This window comes from Spermophilus citellus, assembly GCF_964194105.1.
Source record: "Spermophilus citellus genome assembly, chromosome: 4".
NCBI classification, from domain to species: Eukaryota; Metazoa; Chordata; class Mammalia; order Rodentia; family Sciuridae; genus Spermophilus; species Spermophilus citellus.
The window spans coordinates 5,427,890-5,445,557 of record NC_138185.1 but is presented as its reverse complement, the minus strand read 5'-3'; the positions used below and the strand labels follow the sequence as shown (position 1 = coordinate 5,445,557).

The following is a 17,668-nucleotide window of genomic DNA, read 5'->3' as shown; positions in this document are numbered from 1 at the left end:
AGTGATGGCGTCGCATTCGACGGGAGCTGACGGGTTCCATCGCTCTTAACTGAAGGTTGACCGATATGCCCTTGTGCTCCGAGAGAGACCGAGAGGTGAGCGACTCATGACAGTGTGAGCAGGGAGCTTGTGGCACCTGGGCACGTCTAAAGATGTGCCTGGTCCTGAGAACAGGAAAGTGGGGGACCTTGTGGGGCAGCCTCAGGGGACGGGAGGAAGGGAGGGAGCAGCAGAAGAGCGTGGATTACAGATGGAGAGGGTGCAGAGCTGACCTGGGCCTCACGGCCAGCCACCGCGGCTGACTCTCCACATTGGCCATGCCCGTGCAGAGGCTCGTGGCCAGTGGTCACACTGCTGGTGACGTCTGTGTCGCCCAGATTTTCTCCTGAGAGTCTGTATGGCGGGGGCGGCTGTCCCGTCCCGGGGGCTCTTCACCCCACGGCCACCGAGCAGAGCCGGCTTCACGTCCCCCAGCGCCAGTGGGTTGCCTCAGACCCTGGGCTCTGCTGGCCCCGCTCTTCTCCAGTTCTGGGCCCACTGACCACACCGCCGCTGGGCAGCTGGGGTGGCTGGGGACAGCTCACGCATAACCAGTGGTCCTCGGTCTTCTTTGAAGTCCGTTTATCAGCCCTGTCACTCGAGCATGTTGACTCACTCCGGGCTGCTCTCCCCCATGACCTGGGGCTATCGAGATGTCCCCGTGAGCCACCAAGCTGGGAAGGATGGCTGTACGTCTGTATCTCCTTCTGATTTTGCGAAGAGATGTCTACCACGATGGAAAGTCACGTCACCGTCACCACACTGCAGGTGACATCTGTGCTGCCTGTGATACCAAGCCGTCAGTCACTTCGTGACCTCATCTGACCCTGACTCCCTCACGAAGGCCCACCTCCAAATACCATCACCTCGGAGGTTGGAGCTTTAACCTGCACGTCCTCAGGGACCAATGTCGGTCCCTCACATTGACTGGTTACCCTCTCACCCACCCCTGCACGAACCAGGTTAAGTTGACTTAAAAAACTCCCTTAGCTGGGCTGCCCAGTCCCTCAGCTACACGTCCATCACCTACACACCACAGTCCTCGGTCTCCCTAGCCACATTTCCAGGGCTCAGTGTCCCACGTGGCTGGCAGAGGCTACAGGGCACCATGTGGACCCAGGAGGCTCCACAGCCACGGGAGGTCCACCAGACAGTGCTGTCCTGGCCATCTGCCAGCTAGACCCCCCCGTGACTCCAGGCTCAGTCCGTCTCCGGCGTTTTCACCCGTCGTTCGCGTGGCGTTTGGAGAGAGGTGACCAGACTCGTCATCCAGCCAGAGGAAAAGGTCACCTGTTGACCTCCCCGTGTCCATCTGCAGAGGACTTTGCTCCAGAGGGCAGCGAACCTGCCGGCCCATGAAGGTGACCCCGAGGGGAGAGGCCACAGGGATGCGGGCTGGGGACCCCACCCACCCTGATTCACACCCGGAACCCGGCCTGCGTCCAGCAGCCCGGGGACGCCAAGCCTGGCTCCCGTCCCGATGGACGCAGTGAGATCAGGCCGCCTTGGCCTGCTCAGAACTGGCCGGGCCAGGAGAAATGGGGACATGGCCCTCTTCACCAGGAGGAGGTCCTGGGCCCAGACACTGCCACCCAGGCTCCCCGGGATACACCTCCCTGTGAAATAAGCCAGGAGCTGGCATCTGGAGGGCCCGCAGTGGCTCCTGGGTCCCTCCAGGCTGGGACTGGCCCCCTCCATTCCTGGCACAAGGCCCTGTGGTTTGGTTAAGAAAATATGGAGCTAGACTGCAGGACAGAGGGACAGACGCCACACACCTGCTTGTGGGCCCCACTGGGGACTCGAGGGCAGGATCGAGGTCCGCGGCCAGTACCGGGAAGTGACACGGAGATGCCACACTCAGATACTGTTTCAGGGCATTTCTGGAAAACGGATCTGCCTGCTGGGACCCCTGGTGTCCGGCAGCCACGGGCCCAAGCCGAGCAACACCCTGCCCCCAGCTTCAGTGGGGTACAGCTTCCAGTTTGCCACGTCCCCACTACCCTCGCAGGACGCCTGGCTCACGTCCCCCCTGCACCCCACCAGAGCCCAGCGCCATCCCACTGTGACCCCCTCACTTAGAAGAATCATGGCCCAGAGCAGGGTCAACCCGTAGAACCGCTGTAGTCCCTTTAAAAAAAAAAACAGCATTTTGTTTTTCTTGGTACCAGAGATTGAGCCCAGGGCCCTTAACCACTGAGCGACATCCCTGCCCATTTTACATTTTATTTTGGGACAGGGTCTCGCTAAGTTGCTGATGGCCTCACTAAGCTGCTGAGGCTGGCTTTGGGCTTGCAATCCTCCTGCCTCAGCCTCCCAAGCTGCTGGGATTCCAGGTGTGCGCCACCGTGCTTGGCTAACATCTGTTTTGATTTTGAAATGTACGTATTTCCTCCCAGCGTGTCGTCTGTTTTCTGTTTGGTTTGCTTGTTTTTGTGGTTTGGACCTCGCCTTCATTTCTGACCTTCTTGGCCACGCCCCTCCTGTAGTTGAACTTGTCCGTCTTTCCTTCCTTCCCTCCACACTGGGGTTGAACTCAGGTGTGCTTCATCACTGTGCTATATTTTCAGCCCTCTTAATTTTTAAATTTCGAGACAGCGCATCTGGCTAAGTTGCTGAGGCTGGCCTGGAACTTGCGATCCTCCTGCCTCAGCCTCCCAAGCAGCTGGGATTACAGGTGTCCCATTTGTTCCTCTTTTCTCATTTATGGATTTTGGATTTCTAAGTCATGGTGAGAAAACACTTTTCCACTCCGAGGTTATAAAATTGTGCTTATTCTTGTTTTAGTACTTTTACGGTTTTCTGTTGGACATTTAAACTGTTGGTCCATTTGGATTTTTTCCGTGCATGGTAATGGGGCGTGACTTTTTTGGCTGAGTAGTAGTCCATGAACACCAGTTGCCGAATGGTCCGTCTTTCCCCAGTGACTTGAGATGCCATTTCCCCATGTACTAACCTCCCGTCCCGGGTCCCTTTCTGGATGGCACGTTCTCGCCCACTGGTCCATCTGTCTGTCCTTCCTGGGATCACACCACGTCGATGGCTGAAGCTGCCTGACACCCTTCCCGGTCGGCCTGCCTAGTGCCTGCTGCTCTTCTTGTAAAGAACTCTTCAAGTCTGATCCACTTCACGGAAGGGAAGATGGACGTCAGAGACGTAGTCAGGACACCTGTGGCCACTCCACCCTGAGGTTCGGGTTTTCACCAGGCTGGCGACATCGCCTACAGTCAGGTGGCGCTGGGTTGGCTGGCACGTGTGCGAGGAAACAGGCATCTTCAACGTGGTGGTGGGGCTGGCACTGGTGTAGTTCCCAGGGAGGGTGACCTGAAAAGCTACTGAGTTTAAACATGGACTTGCCCCTCCACCCTGAGTCCCACTTCCTGAAATGGAACTGCCCCTCAGCTATACTTGTATAAATCAATCAATAAATGGATAAATAACATACAAGTGGGGTTTTCATAGCCACATCCATCATTGATTAGAAAGTGCCAAAGCCTGGAACTGAGCCAAACAGGCTCTGCTAAGGAACCGGTTAAATCGTTCACGGTACACCATCCAATGGAATAATAGGTACCCAGGAAAAAAGAATGAGGATGTTCTTTGTACGTAGTGACTTAGAACGTTCTCCAAGGCCTAGAGCTAAATGCAGAAAGCAAGTGCAGAAGGGCGGGTAGCGAGTTTTCTTTGGGAACAAGAGCACGTACAGATGTTCCTGCCATCTTCTAGAAGGTATTGTGTCTTCCCAACAGAGCTTATGAAGAAAGGGAGGGCCGGGCAGGAGGCTCAATGCCGTTTTGCAATCAGAGTAGCAGCAAAATGAGTCACCGTTCTGGGGAGACATCCCAGAGAGTGCAAAAGAAAACCAATGACACACAGGGGCCACAGGAGGTGAGAGTTCTTAGCAGGTGGGGCGTGAAGACCCTGGGGTGTTGGGTCATGAAAACAAGGACAAAATGCACCAAGAGGGGCCAGGGGGCCATCTCTGCAGAATCAGAGCCCTGGCAGGGCAGGTGGAGACCGGCTCCTGGAGGCGGAGGCGCTGACCTCCTGTGGGAGGGGCTCAGAGCTTAGGACAGCACCCGGGAAAGGCAGCTGTGGACGAGGCAGCGCAGGCTCTGGAGTTCTGGAGACCACGTCGAGTCCCAGCCTGAACACTCGCTGGCTCTGGATCTTGGGAAAGTCCCTTGGCCTCTCTGAACCTTTTCCTCATCTGTAAAGCAGGGGTTGACAGTGTCCAGCTCACGTGGTCCCTGGCAGCACCAGAGAAGGAAAACCTGTTCTACGCGTCCTGGTCCACCGGCTCCGGCTTCAGCTCCAGTCTCCCCCTCACTGTGCTCCTCATGCACCAGTCTCCTGTCCACGCGCTCTTCCCCTGGCCGGCCCCAGATAGTCAAGATGTCACCTGGAGCTGCTCCTGCCTCCGGGCCTTGGCTCTGGCTCTTCCCTCTGCTGGACCGCAGTCTGCTCCTCCAGGGCTGCCTCCCTGCATCCTGCAGGCCCCTCACCCACTTATTGCTGCTCCACCCCTCCCCTGGTCACGGCCACCACCCTTGGTCCTTCTTGGGCTTTAACGAAACCTAGGGTTGGTTATCTGTCTCTTTGTCACTGGTCACACCGTCTCCCCCTGAGGGAACTGTCCTGTTGACCTTGCGCCCCAGCACCTGAAGGGACGCCAGGTGCACAGCGGCAGAGCGCTCGCCTGGCCGGCGTGAGGAACTGGGTTCAATCCTCGGCATGTAAAGAGGAACAAGTAGAATAAAGGCATCTGTCCCTCCACAACCACAAACAGACAAAAAAAAAAAAAACCCAAAACCAAAACGGAGCGAGAGGGGGAAGGGGCGCCCCTCTACCCCATCCCTCTGTCCCTCTACCCCGTCCCTCAGCAGGAAGCCGGGGGGGGGGGTGCCTCGGGTGGGAGGTGCCTGGATCCAGCTCTGTAGTCCTGGCAGCCCGAGGGAGTGAGCTCCGGTTCCACTGGGGGAACTGGGAAGAAGCTGGCCCAGGTGGGTCCAAACCCAAGGTCAAGTTCAATGTCCTCACAAACCTCCTCATAGATTGGCGCCACAACTTACCACCGCCCCCCGCAGCCCCCCTGCTAGAGACGGGTCCCAGCGGCTTTGACCCTCACCAGGACTCAGAGAGTCCACTGGCAGGAGCCAGAGGTGGAAGGAGAGGACGCAGGGCCCGTCCCGGTCAGGGCAGGGCCCCGGGTGCCTGGGACTCCACGGCATCCCCAAGGGGTTCGACTCAGTCCCTTTCTCACTGTGTTTGTCATAAAATCTAAACTCCTTATCCCCGAGTGGGTGACCCGGTCACTTCCTCTATGCCTCAGTTTCCGCCTGAGAGTGTCACCAGGGCTGTGTGGATGACCCACGTGACGTCACCTGGTGCCTAGTGAGAGCTCAGCCGAGGTCAGCTGGCACCGTCCACAGGAGCCCGGGCCGCCTGGGCCGGGGTGACAGCTCCTGTGCCTTCCCCCAGCACTTCGGAGTCCCTACTGGACCCGCTGGTCCCGCCACACCCAGAACTCAAGGCGGCTCCTCCCGCCCCGCGCACTGACCGTGCATCTGGTAGGGGTAGGGGCTCTGTCCAGGGGCCGCGGTGCTGAAGCTGGAGCCGTAGCCGAGGAACCCGCTCTGGCTGGGGGAGTGGTTCAGGTTGTCCTCCGTCTTGATGCCTTGGGAGGGGAAAGAGGCACCGAGGACACAGGGTTAGAAGCTTCCCACCGCTGGTGGAGACCCCGAGGCCAGTCCCCATAGCGCCGCGTCCTCAGCCTCCGGCCAGCAGCTGCTGGAGGGCGGACGACTGCCCACGCGCTCTTCCCCTGGCCGGCCCCAGACAGTCAAGATCTAAATGAGGTACTCGTTGTTTTTTGGAAAAATCATGACATTTCACCCCAAAGTATATACTGATGGCTTCTCTGAGAACAGGATGGTCCTGCAAAATGGGACTGTGCTACCGTGTGACGACAGGCCGTCCTGGCAGTTTCCCGTGTCATTCATGGGTCCAGGGCTGTCTCGTGACATCGGGCCTGGTGCTAGGAGGCTATTTCTTACATTCTAGGCACTATGACAAGCGGAGACGCTACCTGCCTGGCTTTCGGGGTGCGTGAGCCCCCACTGCATAGTGCCATGTATGGCTTAAGTGTCCATCAGGTCCTGGGTGAAGGATGTCACTTCATGGTAAGACACACCCTCTGCCCTGCTCTCGGGGACCTGCTTAACCCAACACTGGCAGCCACGGCATAAATCCGCCTTCTGATCCAGCAAACCCGACATGATGACCCGAAGCGAGGGGCCAGCCCAGGAGCAACTGGCTGGGGAAGGACGGCGTTGAGGGTGACAGGCTGACCCCTCCCTGGTGGCCCACTCACTTTCTTTTTACTAAAATGTAATGAACACACTCTAGGAAATTCAAACAGAGGCATAAAGGAAAGCATCTTCTCCTCCCCTGACCCTGGACCCAGCTCTCCTTCCCACAGGCAGCCACTGCTACTGGGCTGTGGTTCCTGGGTTCACCTCACAGACAGGTGTGTGGGGTTACAGGTGGGCACTCACTTCTTAATGAAATAAACGGAAGGCTGGGCGCAGTGGTCCACGCCTGTGATGCCTACAGCTCAGGAGGCTGAGGCAGGAGGATCACGACTTCAAAGCCAGCCTCAGCAACTTAGTGAGGCCCTAAGCAACTCAGGGAGACCCTGTCTCTACACAATGTTCAAAAGGGGTAGTGCCTCAGTGGTTAAGCATGCTGGGTTCTATCCCTGGGATCAAAAAATCAATTGATCAATAAACTGAAGGAATCGATAATACTCTTCTGCAATTTTCTCTTTCATTGCAACAGATTATGAAGCTCCTCCTTCTTCCATGTTTGCAGCTGTGCGGTCTTTCACGTCTGTAAGTACCACACACACACATATCTGCTGCAGCGTGGTTTACAGTTATCACACACACACTTTGGTGCACATGTATAAGTATGTCTTGGGTGAATTTCCAGGAGTCCCAGGGCAGAAGACATTTTTGTGGACATTGCTTAATAAATAGGGTCAGGAGCAGTGAGCGCCGGCCTCCCCCCACCCTCTTCCAGTCCTTGTGAAACCTGCTCCTCCCTGTCTGACTGCTCAGCATAAAGCAGGGTCTTGCTGCTGTTTAATTTTTCCTTTCTTTAAAGGAGGTTTCTAGTTCTGGGGGTGGTTTTGTGGTTGAGGGTTCCCTTTTCCACGGTCCCCCTGGGAATCGGGAGCTGGACTCGGAGTCAGGAGATACGGCTGGGGGCCTGAGGCTCGGCTCCACTCCTGGTGACCTGGACAGCTTGTCCCGCGACCTCCGCCTGGAAGCTACCTCCACATGAAATGCAGGTTGTCAGGAAAGTAAAGGGAGGGAGGGAGCAGCTTCGAACCCTGACGAGGCACCAAGAGCACACCCTTCATCCTCCCGGCACACCCACTCGACAGGCAGTTCTCTCCGCGTGTTAAAGATGTGGGAGCCAGTCCAGGTGACGGGGTCCCGCAAATGGCAGTTGACAGTGAGGTCAGGAGTCTTCATCTTGATCCTGTGGTGGAAAGGGGTGCTCTGGTGTGGACATGAGGTGTCCCCCAGAAGCTTCCGTGTCGATGCAGGAATGTCCAGAGGTGAGGTGAGATCAGGGACCTCATCCGTCCAGCCTGGTTGGAATGGACTGGGTGGTGACTGCAGACAGGGGGTGTGGCTGGAGGAGGCGGGTCACCGGCCGTGTCCTAGAAGGGTCCCTCTTCCCTGCGGCCCTGGCGCTGTCTCTCCTGCTCCCCAGCTGCCATGACTGGACCAGGGCTCCTCCTCCAGGCCCTTCGGCCATGATGCTCTGCCTCCCTGAGGCCCAGAGCAAAGGAGTCGGCCTCCGTGGATGGAGCCTCTGAAACTCTGAGCCCAGACTAACTTTTCCTCCTCTCCGTGGTTCCTGTTGGGTTCTTGTGGGTCACAGTGACGTAAGCTGACCAACACGAGGGGCTTCCTGTGGCAGACAATTGACTCTTCAGTAGCAGTGATCACGGAGTAGCGGGTGAACCTGACCTGCACCTTCTTTGGCTTGGGGTGCCAGGCTCGGTCAGCCAGGCGCTAGGGACAGTCTGTCTCCCTGGGCACCTGGAGTCACCCTAAACTGTGTGGTGCAACCCCAGGTCCCGCCTGGGCCCTGCCCCGGCCTCCCTCGCATCCTCTGCTCAAGCCACGGCTCAGCCGTTTCCTTCATTTTAGCGGCTGGCGTCCACGTCCCCGGGTTCAGCCAGTGCCTGGAGGGGGGCTTCTGGGTCAACGCCAGGTTCTACCCTCACGGCCCAGGATGGAGGGACGCAGCTCCTCCTGCAGCACTAGAGTGTCTGTCCTGGCCAAACCTGGGCAAGGCCATTGGGACAACCTGGGAGTGTGGGCCTCCTTCATCGCAAACAGACACGAACTGCAAGAACATCTCTGCACTCAGGGTCTTTGCAGTGGGTCCCCCTGTCTGGAATGCATGCCCTGCTCCTGGTTACGCCTCTATCCGCCAACGGCTCTCATCTTCCATCGCTCAGCTTGAAGGCTGCCGCCCAGGACTCGCTGGGCCTCCACAGCAGGGAGTACGCCCTCAGGTCCCTCATCACCTGATCCTTTATCACCTGTCCCCTCCTGAGGCTGAGTGCCCAGAGGGCGGGGCGGGGCAGCCTTGTCCACTGTGGTATCCCCCCACGTGGCTCACTGTCTGGCATGTAGCAGGTGCTCAGTAAATATCAGAAGAAGGAATGAACAGGAAAGAAAAATAAGGATTTTCACTCTTTTGTTGCTGAAGGGCTGGACCCTAAAATTCTGACCCTGAGGACGGGAGGAGGTGGCCGGGGACGTGAAGGGCCACATCCTGTAGGTCAGTGTTGCTGGGTTGCGGTCTGGGCGCCGCCACAGCTCACAGTGGGAAAGGGCAGGTAGTGGGGAGGACGTGGTCACCCTCCCAACCTGGTGCTGCCGTGGCTCTGAGGCCCTGTCCGGACTCGTACTTCGTCACCTTTTTAAACTTTCAGTGTGATTCGTTTCTTTTTATTTCACTCAAGTGTCCATCTGGGATGGACTGAAAATTTTAAAGCAAAAACTGAAAACCTGGTCTTTCCCGTGTACGGGAAGGCGCTGCGCCGCTGGCGGACACGTTCACGGCCAGGGCAGTGGGGCCCCGCCACGTGCCCGGAACCCCTCCATCCAGGAGCCTCAGGCTGCAGCTCAGGGAGGCACGGGGGCGGGGAGCATTTCAGAGAGGGTGTCAACAGCTGGGCACTCATTCAACACGCATGTCACCCGATGTCCCCAGCAGCTGCCGCAGGCCCGGGACGCAGGCTTCAGGTGCTGGAGCTTGGGTTCCAGGAGATGCGGCAGAGAGAGCAGCAGACTGCGTGGTCGGCACAACCACCCCGGGTGCACTCGGGCCGCACGAGGGGCCGCCTGGCTTGTCCCCCAGGCTCAGCCTGCTCTCCCTGCTCCCTGATCACCCTCACACCCCTCAACCCTCCAGACACGTGGATTCCTGGGTCTCTGTGTAGAGTCCTAATGATGTGATAAAGAAAAACAAAGCAGAGAAGGACATAGTAAGGTTCCGTGAAAGCCAGTCCGGAGTTGGCATTTTAAACAGGGTGATCTGAGAAGGTCCCGTGAGGGAGGTGATATCTGAACAAAAACCCAAAGGACGTGAAGAGAGCAAGATATGCGATGTCCAGAGGGAACAAGAGGTGCAAAGGCCCTGAGGTAGATGCAAAGGCCCTGAGGTAGGTCATACTTAGTATGTTGGATGAGTAAACATGGAGGAGGCCAGTGTTGGAGAGTACAGTGAGCAGGGAGGTCAGAAAGGCCGTGGAGTGGGGGCAGGGCAGGTGTATTGAAATGGGAAGCCTCTGGCTTTGACCTGGAGTGACAAGAGTCCTGGGGGGCTCTGAGCACAGAGGATGGCAGGAACTGGTTTGTGCCTAAAACTGCTGCAGCCCCCTGCGTCTCAGATCTTATCTACTGTGCAAATCCTTGATCAGCATGTAACACAGAATTCTCTCCCAGTTGATTGGTGTGCACACTGCCCGAGGTCCTCCCTGCACCCAGTCACCCTGCCCAGGCAGCCTTCACAGCTGGCCTCGCAGACCCGCCCTCACTCCCCTGCTGGCCTTGACCGGTTACTTGTGGGCTCTGGGTACTCCACAGGGAGCAAAGGGAAGAAGGAAGAAGCCTGACTCCCCCAGAGCTACCGCCCCTTGCTCTTCCTTGTGGGCAGCCCCGGCAGTGCTAAAAGACTCTGGGACAGGCTGGGAAAGCCGCGCACCTGCAGAGGACAGACTCTCCTGCTTCCTGGGTTTCCACTCTGCCACTGGATGCCAACAGAGCTCCCAGCGGCTTGGGAGGCTGAGGCAGGAGGATCACGAGTTCAAGGCCAGCCTCAACAACTTAGTGAGACCCTGTCTGTAGGTAAAATATAAAAGCTCTGGGAACGTGGCTCAGTGGTTAAGCACCCCTGGATTCAATCCCTGGTACAAAAAAAGAAAAAAAAGAAAAAGAAAAAACGAGAAAAAAGAAAAAGAAAGAAAGAAATGCAAGGAAATTGTAAACCTGCAGGGGTCTCTGGGAGACAGGAGCCTCCCCCATTAATTTTTCAAGTTGGACGGTCAGTTCTTGGGTGTTTGTGGATTGCTCTTTATGTTTTCCTCCATGTCTTAAATATTGCATAATAAATGGAGAAAAAAAATACCCGGTGCTCCCAACACCCCTGTCTCTACTTGCTCCCTTCAGTTGCCCCGGCTCCCGGGGCTGTTTAAGCCAGAGTGAGCAGTCCCATGTGCCCGGGGCAGAGCCTCTCGACAAGATTCAGCAGGGTCTGAGCGGACGATGACACACGCCGCATGCTCAGGCACAGCCAGGCAAAGGAAGCGGTTTTCCTCCACCTGCTGCTCCTCAGTGACTCGGACACTCTGGGGCTGTGTGGCCGCCTGGCTTCTATTGACACAGCTGTGACATTCACTGGGCACCCCTGGGAACAGGGCCCTGAGAACCAAGCCCTTTATATAGATCAGGGCCCATGGGCTGAGTCCGGCCCCCAGCCTGTGAGTGTAAATAAAGTTTTATTGGAACACAGACACTCCCATCAGCGTACGCACCATCTGGCTGCTTCCAGGCCACCACAGCAGAGCTGAATATTTGTGACTGAGACCACAGGGCCCACAAAATAGGCCCTGTTTAATATCCGGCCCTCCTCAGACAAAGTTAAGATGATCTCTGACATAGATAATTTTACTTAATCCTCACAGCAACCACGGGAGGCTGGAGTTAGTATCACTTCCATTGTATGAAGGAGGAAATGGAGGCCCAGGGAGGTGAGGCCATTCATGGGGCCTTACAACCGGCCCTGGGCGGCGGAATCCCAGGCGGGTGATCTGAGCACCTACCCTGTGCCATCTGGGAAGGTCACTGAGACAGTTAACTAACCTTGAACCAGATTAACTTCCATCCGTCCGATGCCGTGTTTTGTCTGGGAACAGGGCTAGTTTCTCTTTTATGTGAAAAATAATGAGGCTGCATTTTTCTTGGCTGTCAGCCAGGCCGGGTAGCTTACATGATTGTATCATGGTGGGGGGATGGGGAGAGTTAGAAAAGATGTCCACACCTGTCACAGGTAATCCCCCAGGATTTATAAAACCCACATCCGGGCAGTGGGGCTCGGATCCAGGCTGCCTGGTTTTAACTCCACCTCTGCCACCAGCCAGCTGGGTGACCTTGGGTGAGTTGTTTACCCTCTCTGATCCCCTGCTTCTGTGTTTCTCAAGGGAGGATCATGGTGTGACCTTCCTTGTAGGGGTGAGACGGGGACTAAAGGAATTAATGGACATCAAGCAAAGTGAGGGGTGAGAAGTCGACGATGGTGGCGCATGGTCAGCTGTTTTTGCAGCTGTGGGTCCCTGCCGTGGCCTCCAGATCCCCCCTCGGTCTCTCCAGTGGCCTTTCTGCTTCCCCAGCCTCTGCCCTCTGCCCGCAGGCCTCCCGTGGCTTCCTGTCTCACCCGGAACAGACCCCCGGTCCGCTCAGAGGCTCAGGCTCTGCCGCCCGGTCCACGTGCCTGGCCCCATGCGCAGGCCTTCTTGGACCTGCCCGGTCCCTGCCTGTTCCGCAGCTGTCCTCTGCCTGGGTGTCCCCCTCCTGTGCCTGCACGAGGCCCCCTCTCCTTCTCGGCCGAATTAGCTGCTCATTTAAAGGTCTCCCTGCCTTGAACCTGAAACAGACCCTCCCGGTTCTCGACTCTCTGGGGAGCTCCTTGTCTTCCTTGGACACCACACTCTTGTGGTTTGAAATGCACAAACGTCTGAAATGTGTCTCGTGCTTTTCTCCCTCAGGACAGGGTTGGCTTATTTAGTTAGTTTTTTTATGTGGTGCTGGGGATCGGACCCAGAGCCTCTCACATGCTCGGAGAGTGCTCTTCCACTGAGCCCCCGCCCGGCCCTGGGGCAGGGTCTGCAAACCCCAGTGTCTCCCTGGGACAGGGAAGTAAGTAGGCGGGTGGGGCTGTGGCAAACCGAGGCTAATGGGAACAGCGTTAGCCAGGGACCCCGGTGTCACCACTCGCCAGCCCCAGACGAGCAGCTAATGTTTAAAATGTCGAGTTTTACCACATCCAACGGAACACACCCAAAGATCACCCCCCCATCTTCAACCTGCGAGTTCTGAGACGATGGGGCTTTTCTGCCTGGCTGACCGCCGTCCACACAGGACCCACAGAGGAGTGGAGGAATGAGAGACGGGGCGGAGGGGGGCACTGTGAGGGACAAAGGGAACCCGAGCCCCGTCTCTGCAGGAAGCAAGGCCACGTGGCTGGGAAGGCAGCGGAGCCTGTCGCCCTCACAGGTGGGGAAGCCGAGGCCCGAGGGTCAGCTCTGCTGTCCCCCTCCTGTGTTCTCTCCATGGCCACGACTTGGGGGTTCCGCTGCGTCCTCCTCTGTGGCCTCCCTCCCTCAGATTCAACCAGCGGCCCCAGGCGAGGCCGACCGTCTCTAGCTGCATGGTGGACGTGCGGTCAGTGTGGCCGTCGGGGCGTTCCCCCTTCTCTGCCCAGTGTTGGGGTCAGGGCTGGGTAGGCGGGCTCCAGCTGGGGCCTTTCTGGGACTGGGTGGGAGGTTCTATTTTGGGGAGCTGCCGCCTGGAGTTCTAGAGCTTTCTCTGTCCCCACAGCAGGAGGCCTGGCCTGAGGCGGGCCCACGCTGAAGGACACAGGCCGCGTTGCTCAGATATTGTCACTTGTGCACCTGGATCCAGCCCTGCCTGAACAGGTTGGTCCCTAAGCTGATGGGTGGGTTTGGTCACTCACTGCCTAGGGGCACTGGGTGACACTTCAATTAGACAGAAGGGAATGGGGTGGACAAAGCCCAGAGACAGGGCAGACCAGCGGGTTCCCGAGTCCCCAGTCCCTAGCAGGGAAGTGTTGGCAGCCAGGAGGAGAGGCCACACCCATTCCTCCCTCCCCTGACATTACCTGGGAAGAGAGCCCCGTCCCCCCTCCAGGCAATCCCTGGCCTCCCCATCTCCCTCCCCACCTCTGTGATCACTGCCACAGGGCCCAGTTTGACCAATGAGGGCCCAATGGTACTCTGTTGGAACCCCAGGAAGATGGACTCTCCATTGGAAATGCTGAGCTGAAGGGAGGCAGTCTACAGGCACCGTCTTTGTTGCTGCGGGGAGAACTTAGGTGGAGTGAGACACATCCCTCACCATGTCATCTGAGCACCTGGATCCAGCCACACCTGATAATATTTGGATCCCCAGATGTACCAGCATGTGAACCACTAAATCCCCAGTTAATCCCTCAACTGTCTTGGGTTAGGTTTCTGATTCTTGCCATCAAAAGAGCCCTTGCTTGAATCTAGAGAATTTGAACCATGTTTACAGGGTCTTTTTTTTTTTTTTTTTTACCTCCAGTCCAAAGCCTGGATGCATTTATCACTCTGCATTTAACTGGGGCAAAGGGAAGGACCAAGGGCGTGATGTCAGGCCCCCGGTGTTGAGAGCAAAGCCAGGGCTGTCAGGTACTCACTGTAGGAAGGGATTCCGTAGGCTTGTGCCGGAGGCGGGTAGGCCGTGTAGGGGACAGCCTGCTGGATTCCCCCGCCGTACTGCGTCTGGCCGTAGGCCGCCATGGTGGTGGGAGGCTGGCTGGGCAGGCCACGGGAGCAAGGCCTGTGTGGAGGGAGAGAAGCTGAATCTCCTGGCGCGGCCCAGCAGCCCTTCCCACCACCTTTCCTGGGGTATTAACTCTTCCCAGGGAAGAAGCGAGTTACGTGTCCATCAAATCTCACTTCATTTTCCTCCTGGGAATCAGGAAGATTGATTCCCCTGTTGCCCGTGCAGACAGATCAACCCATGTGGCAGTTATACTGTAAGTCACTCCCAGGTGTGGCCAAGGACCCCCACCCCCACCCCCGAACTTCCTGCTCTCTCTCCTCTTTTGGTAACAAAGGTGGAGGGCAAATTTGCAAGGGCAAAGTCATGATCTGGGAAAACCTGTGTCCCTGAATTGGCCAGTGGAGGAGGCTGCCCCAGAGTTTCACCGGATCCATGCTGGACTGGATGTGAGTAACCAAAAGCAAACAAACCAATAAACAAAAACAAAAACAAAAAACAACCAACCAAATCCCTCAAACCTTTGTCATGTGAAACCACTGAGACTTCAGGATTTGCTGCTTGTTGCAGCAGAACCTATCCTACCCTGACTATCCATCCTAACTGAGATACCTTCCCAGCTTCAACAGAGCTGTCAATCAAGATGTCCTGCTCATAGTCAAGGGGTGGGACAGGGTGAAGGTCAGCCAATCAAACTGCCCTGGGAGTGCAACAGTTACACTCTGAAATGTCTGTCCTTCCATTTCCTATCTCGGGGGTCCCTGAAGCTGTCCTGCACTGGGTCTTTCTCCAGGCCCAGCTGCGAGGGCTGGGCTTTCAGGGGCCACTCCCCAAGACCTTTGTGATATTGTGACTGCCACCAACCACCGAGATCTTACGTGGGCTGGGAATCGTGTCACCTAGGCCTGGCGTGTGCTTTTGAGCTCATCTAATGCTTTTAGGAACTCTTTGTAAACGGAGCCCTTACAATTCCCATGTTGGAAATGAAGGACTCAAAGCTTGGAATGAAGACCTAGAGAGGGATGACCTAGAACTTCAGCCCTGGACGACTCTGACCTGTCACCACCCCACCCCCATTTCACACATCACAAAACAGGCAGAGGGAGGCCAAAAACCCGCCAGAGCACACGGTGGGTACAGACTGCGACCCTGACTCTAGAACACGCCCCAAACTCTCCGCCACGTGGCCCCCGCCCGCCAGAGCAGGGGACTGGGGGCGCGTGTCTATCGTAGTCAGTGTCCGCGCCCCCATCTGGCTCCACTGAGGTCACCTCCTGTCACCCTAGGTAAAACTTGTCTGGTTCCAGATTTATTGTTTATACAGACGTAAAATCTGATTCTCCCACATATGGAGCCTGGTGGCAGGAAGAAAGACGGACACCAAGTCGGTGCGATGATAGAAGATGTCCCCTTCCCTGCTTTCTTGACTCTCCTGCTGTGATAAAGGTTTTGGGGGAACTTTTTCTGAAACGCACAAGGCACTCATTTGAGTGAGGGATGGCAGAACCAGTCCCAGAGGGCTGTCACCTGTCCATGTCCTGCCCTGTGGGGCCTGGCGGCCACACCCTGCGGACCAGGCTTCCTCCCTGCCAGGTCTTATTGGAGAAGCCTCTGAGGGCCCCTTAGAAGAGGAGTAGGAGGTGGAATCCAAGAAGATGCTCCCCTCCCATCCAGGCCGATTTAGACTTGGATTAAACTGGGGCTAAAGTTAAAACCCAGAGAAAGGGTGGGGACGCGCTCTGGCCTGGGCCCTAAAAACCTCAGGGGACTTCTACTACCTACGCCTCAAAGGTGACGGGAAAGGCAGGTGACGGAGCCTTCCGGACACTGGTTCTCCATGGGAAGGAAGGAGATCTCTGGATGCTGAGGAACGCACCACCTGGCCCCAGGGACACGTGGACACCTGGCCCCAGGGACACGTGGACACCTGGCCAGCCAACTCAGGGCTCCATGCACAGCCAAGGACTGGGACTGGCAGCTCCGAGGGTGGGCAGCAAGCAGAGGGCCCTGGGCACCTCACTCTGGGGCACTTAAGGCCCTGGGCTGGGAGCTGGTCCCCTGCTCTGTCCCCACGAGACTGAAGCCCTCCGAGGGCAGCGACTGTGTCTCTGTCTCCCAGATTTGGTACTGAGGGGAGTCGGGCGGATGCTAGAGAAGGAAGGGGCAGGGGAGGAAGGAGAGAAAGACGGAAGAGGGGAGGAGGAGGGAGGAGAGGGAGGGGGAGAAAGAATGGGGGGTGGGGGAGGAGAAAGAGGTGGGGCAGAGGGAGGCAGGACAAGGAGGAGCCAGGCGAGGACGAGGAGGAGAGGAAGAGGAGACACCAGCGGCCTCCCAGACCAGGCCCAGGCCCCACTTCCCGGGTGGGCTGCTGGACCGCCCCCTTGTCCCCAGGGGGTGGCTGAGAGCCGGGCTGGGCTTCCTGTCCAGGAGACCTGCTGGAGCCCACACCCTCTCCCAACCTCACCCCAAGGAACAGGGAGAGTGAGCAGGGGACACACTCACCTGGCCAAGAGCTGGGACACGCTCGGAGAGGCTGGTTTGGTGACACCTGAGGGGAAGAGAGACATTGGAGGGCTCAGTGGCTGCGGGATGGGGACATTGTGCAGAGCATGTGAGTTCCAGGGCAGCTCAAGCCGGAGGCCTTGAGGCCGGGACTCTCCGCCTCGAAAGCTCATCTGAGGGCGACAGGTAGCCCTCTCCCTGGTGTGGAGGGTTCAGAAGGCTCTCTGGGTGCCCTCGTGTCCCTGTACTCAGTGAAGGGTGACAAAGGCCTGTGGCAGCTCGACAATCAGAGCACAGTCCATGCCCCTTTACAGGGTACCAAGGCCACGCTGAGGTCAGGGAGAGGCCTGCCCTTGGACCCAGAGGGGACCTGAGCCCAGCAAGCCAGTGTTTCCACTCTTGGGAGAACCCACCCTGCCTCAGCTGCAGCCCGAGCCCCAGGGTGGCCGACGCTGGGCTCTGATGATTCCATTTCCCCTCTGCGGGTGACATCATCCAGATGTGAGTGGGGGCTGATCACCTCCCTGGCTCCAGCTGGGACCAGGCCTGCCTTCGGGCACAAGCCTCCTACGTGCATTGGGCAGCCATGGGAGACCCTGTGCGGGAGACGACTAGCGGGGGAGAACGGAGCTGGGAGGGAGTCTGCCAGAGGACAATTTGCAGGTGGACATTTCACCTGGGGGCATTTTTGGGCGACAGCATCTCTAACAACCAGCTCGATGTGCTCTGGGCAGAGTCTGGTCGATCCTAGACGGTGGGTCTAGAGATGGGGCGCACCCCTGCCACCACACCTACACCTGCTGGGGTTGCCCGGCGGGGCCCCAGGCAGGGCCCTAAGCCTCGCTCGGCCTCTGAGCTGCAGACCGGCTTGCACTTCCCACTCCACCCTCCTCAGCTCTGAGGCTTCGTGGGGCTGCCTCCGTCTGGGGCCTCCGAGGCCTCCTGTGCAGCGGGGCTGGGAGTGCTGCACGCGCAGGCGTGAGGAGAGGTGACGGTGA

General features: G+C 57.6%; 1 protein-coding gene across 1 annotated transcript in view; it reads right to left on the bottom strand.

Annotated features, from left to right (window-relative positions):
• EYA2 (EYA transcriptional coactivator and phosphatase 2) overlaps positions 1–17,668 on the bottom strand; it is a 113,136-nt gene that overhangs the window by 87,760 nt on the left and 7,708 nt on the right. Inside the window, exons 2-4 of the mRNA XM_081291096.1 lie at positions 16,671–16,716; positions 14,083–14,225; positions 5,597–5,713 (exon numbers count right to left, since the gene is read on the bottom strand). Of these exons, the coding sequence (XP_081147222.1) occupies positions 5,597–5,713; positions 14,083–14,185 (220 nt within the window). The 5' untranslated portion in view covers positions 14,186–14,225; positions 16,671–16,716. The remainder of the gene's footprint in view (positions 1–5,596; positions 5,714–14,082; positions 14,226–16,670; positions 16,717–17,668) is intronic.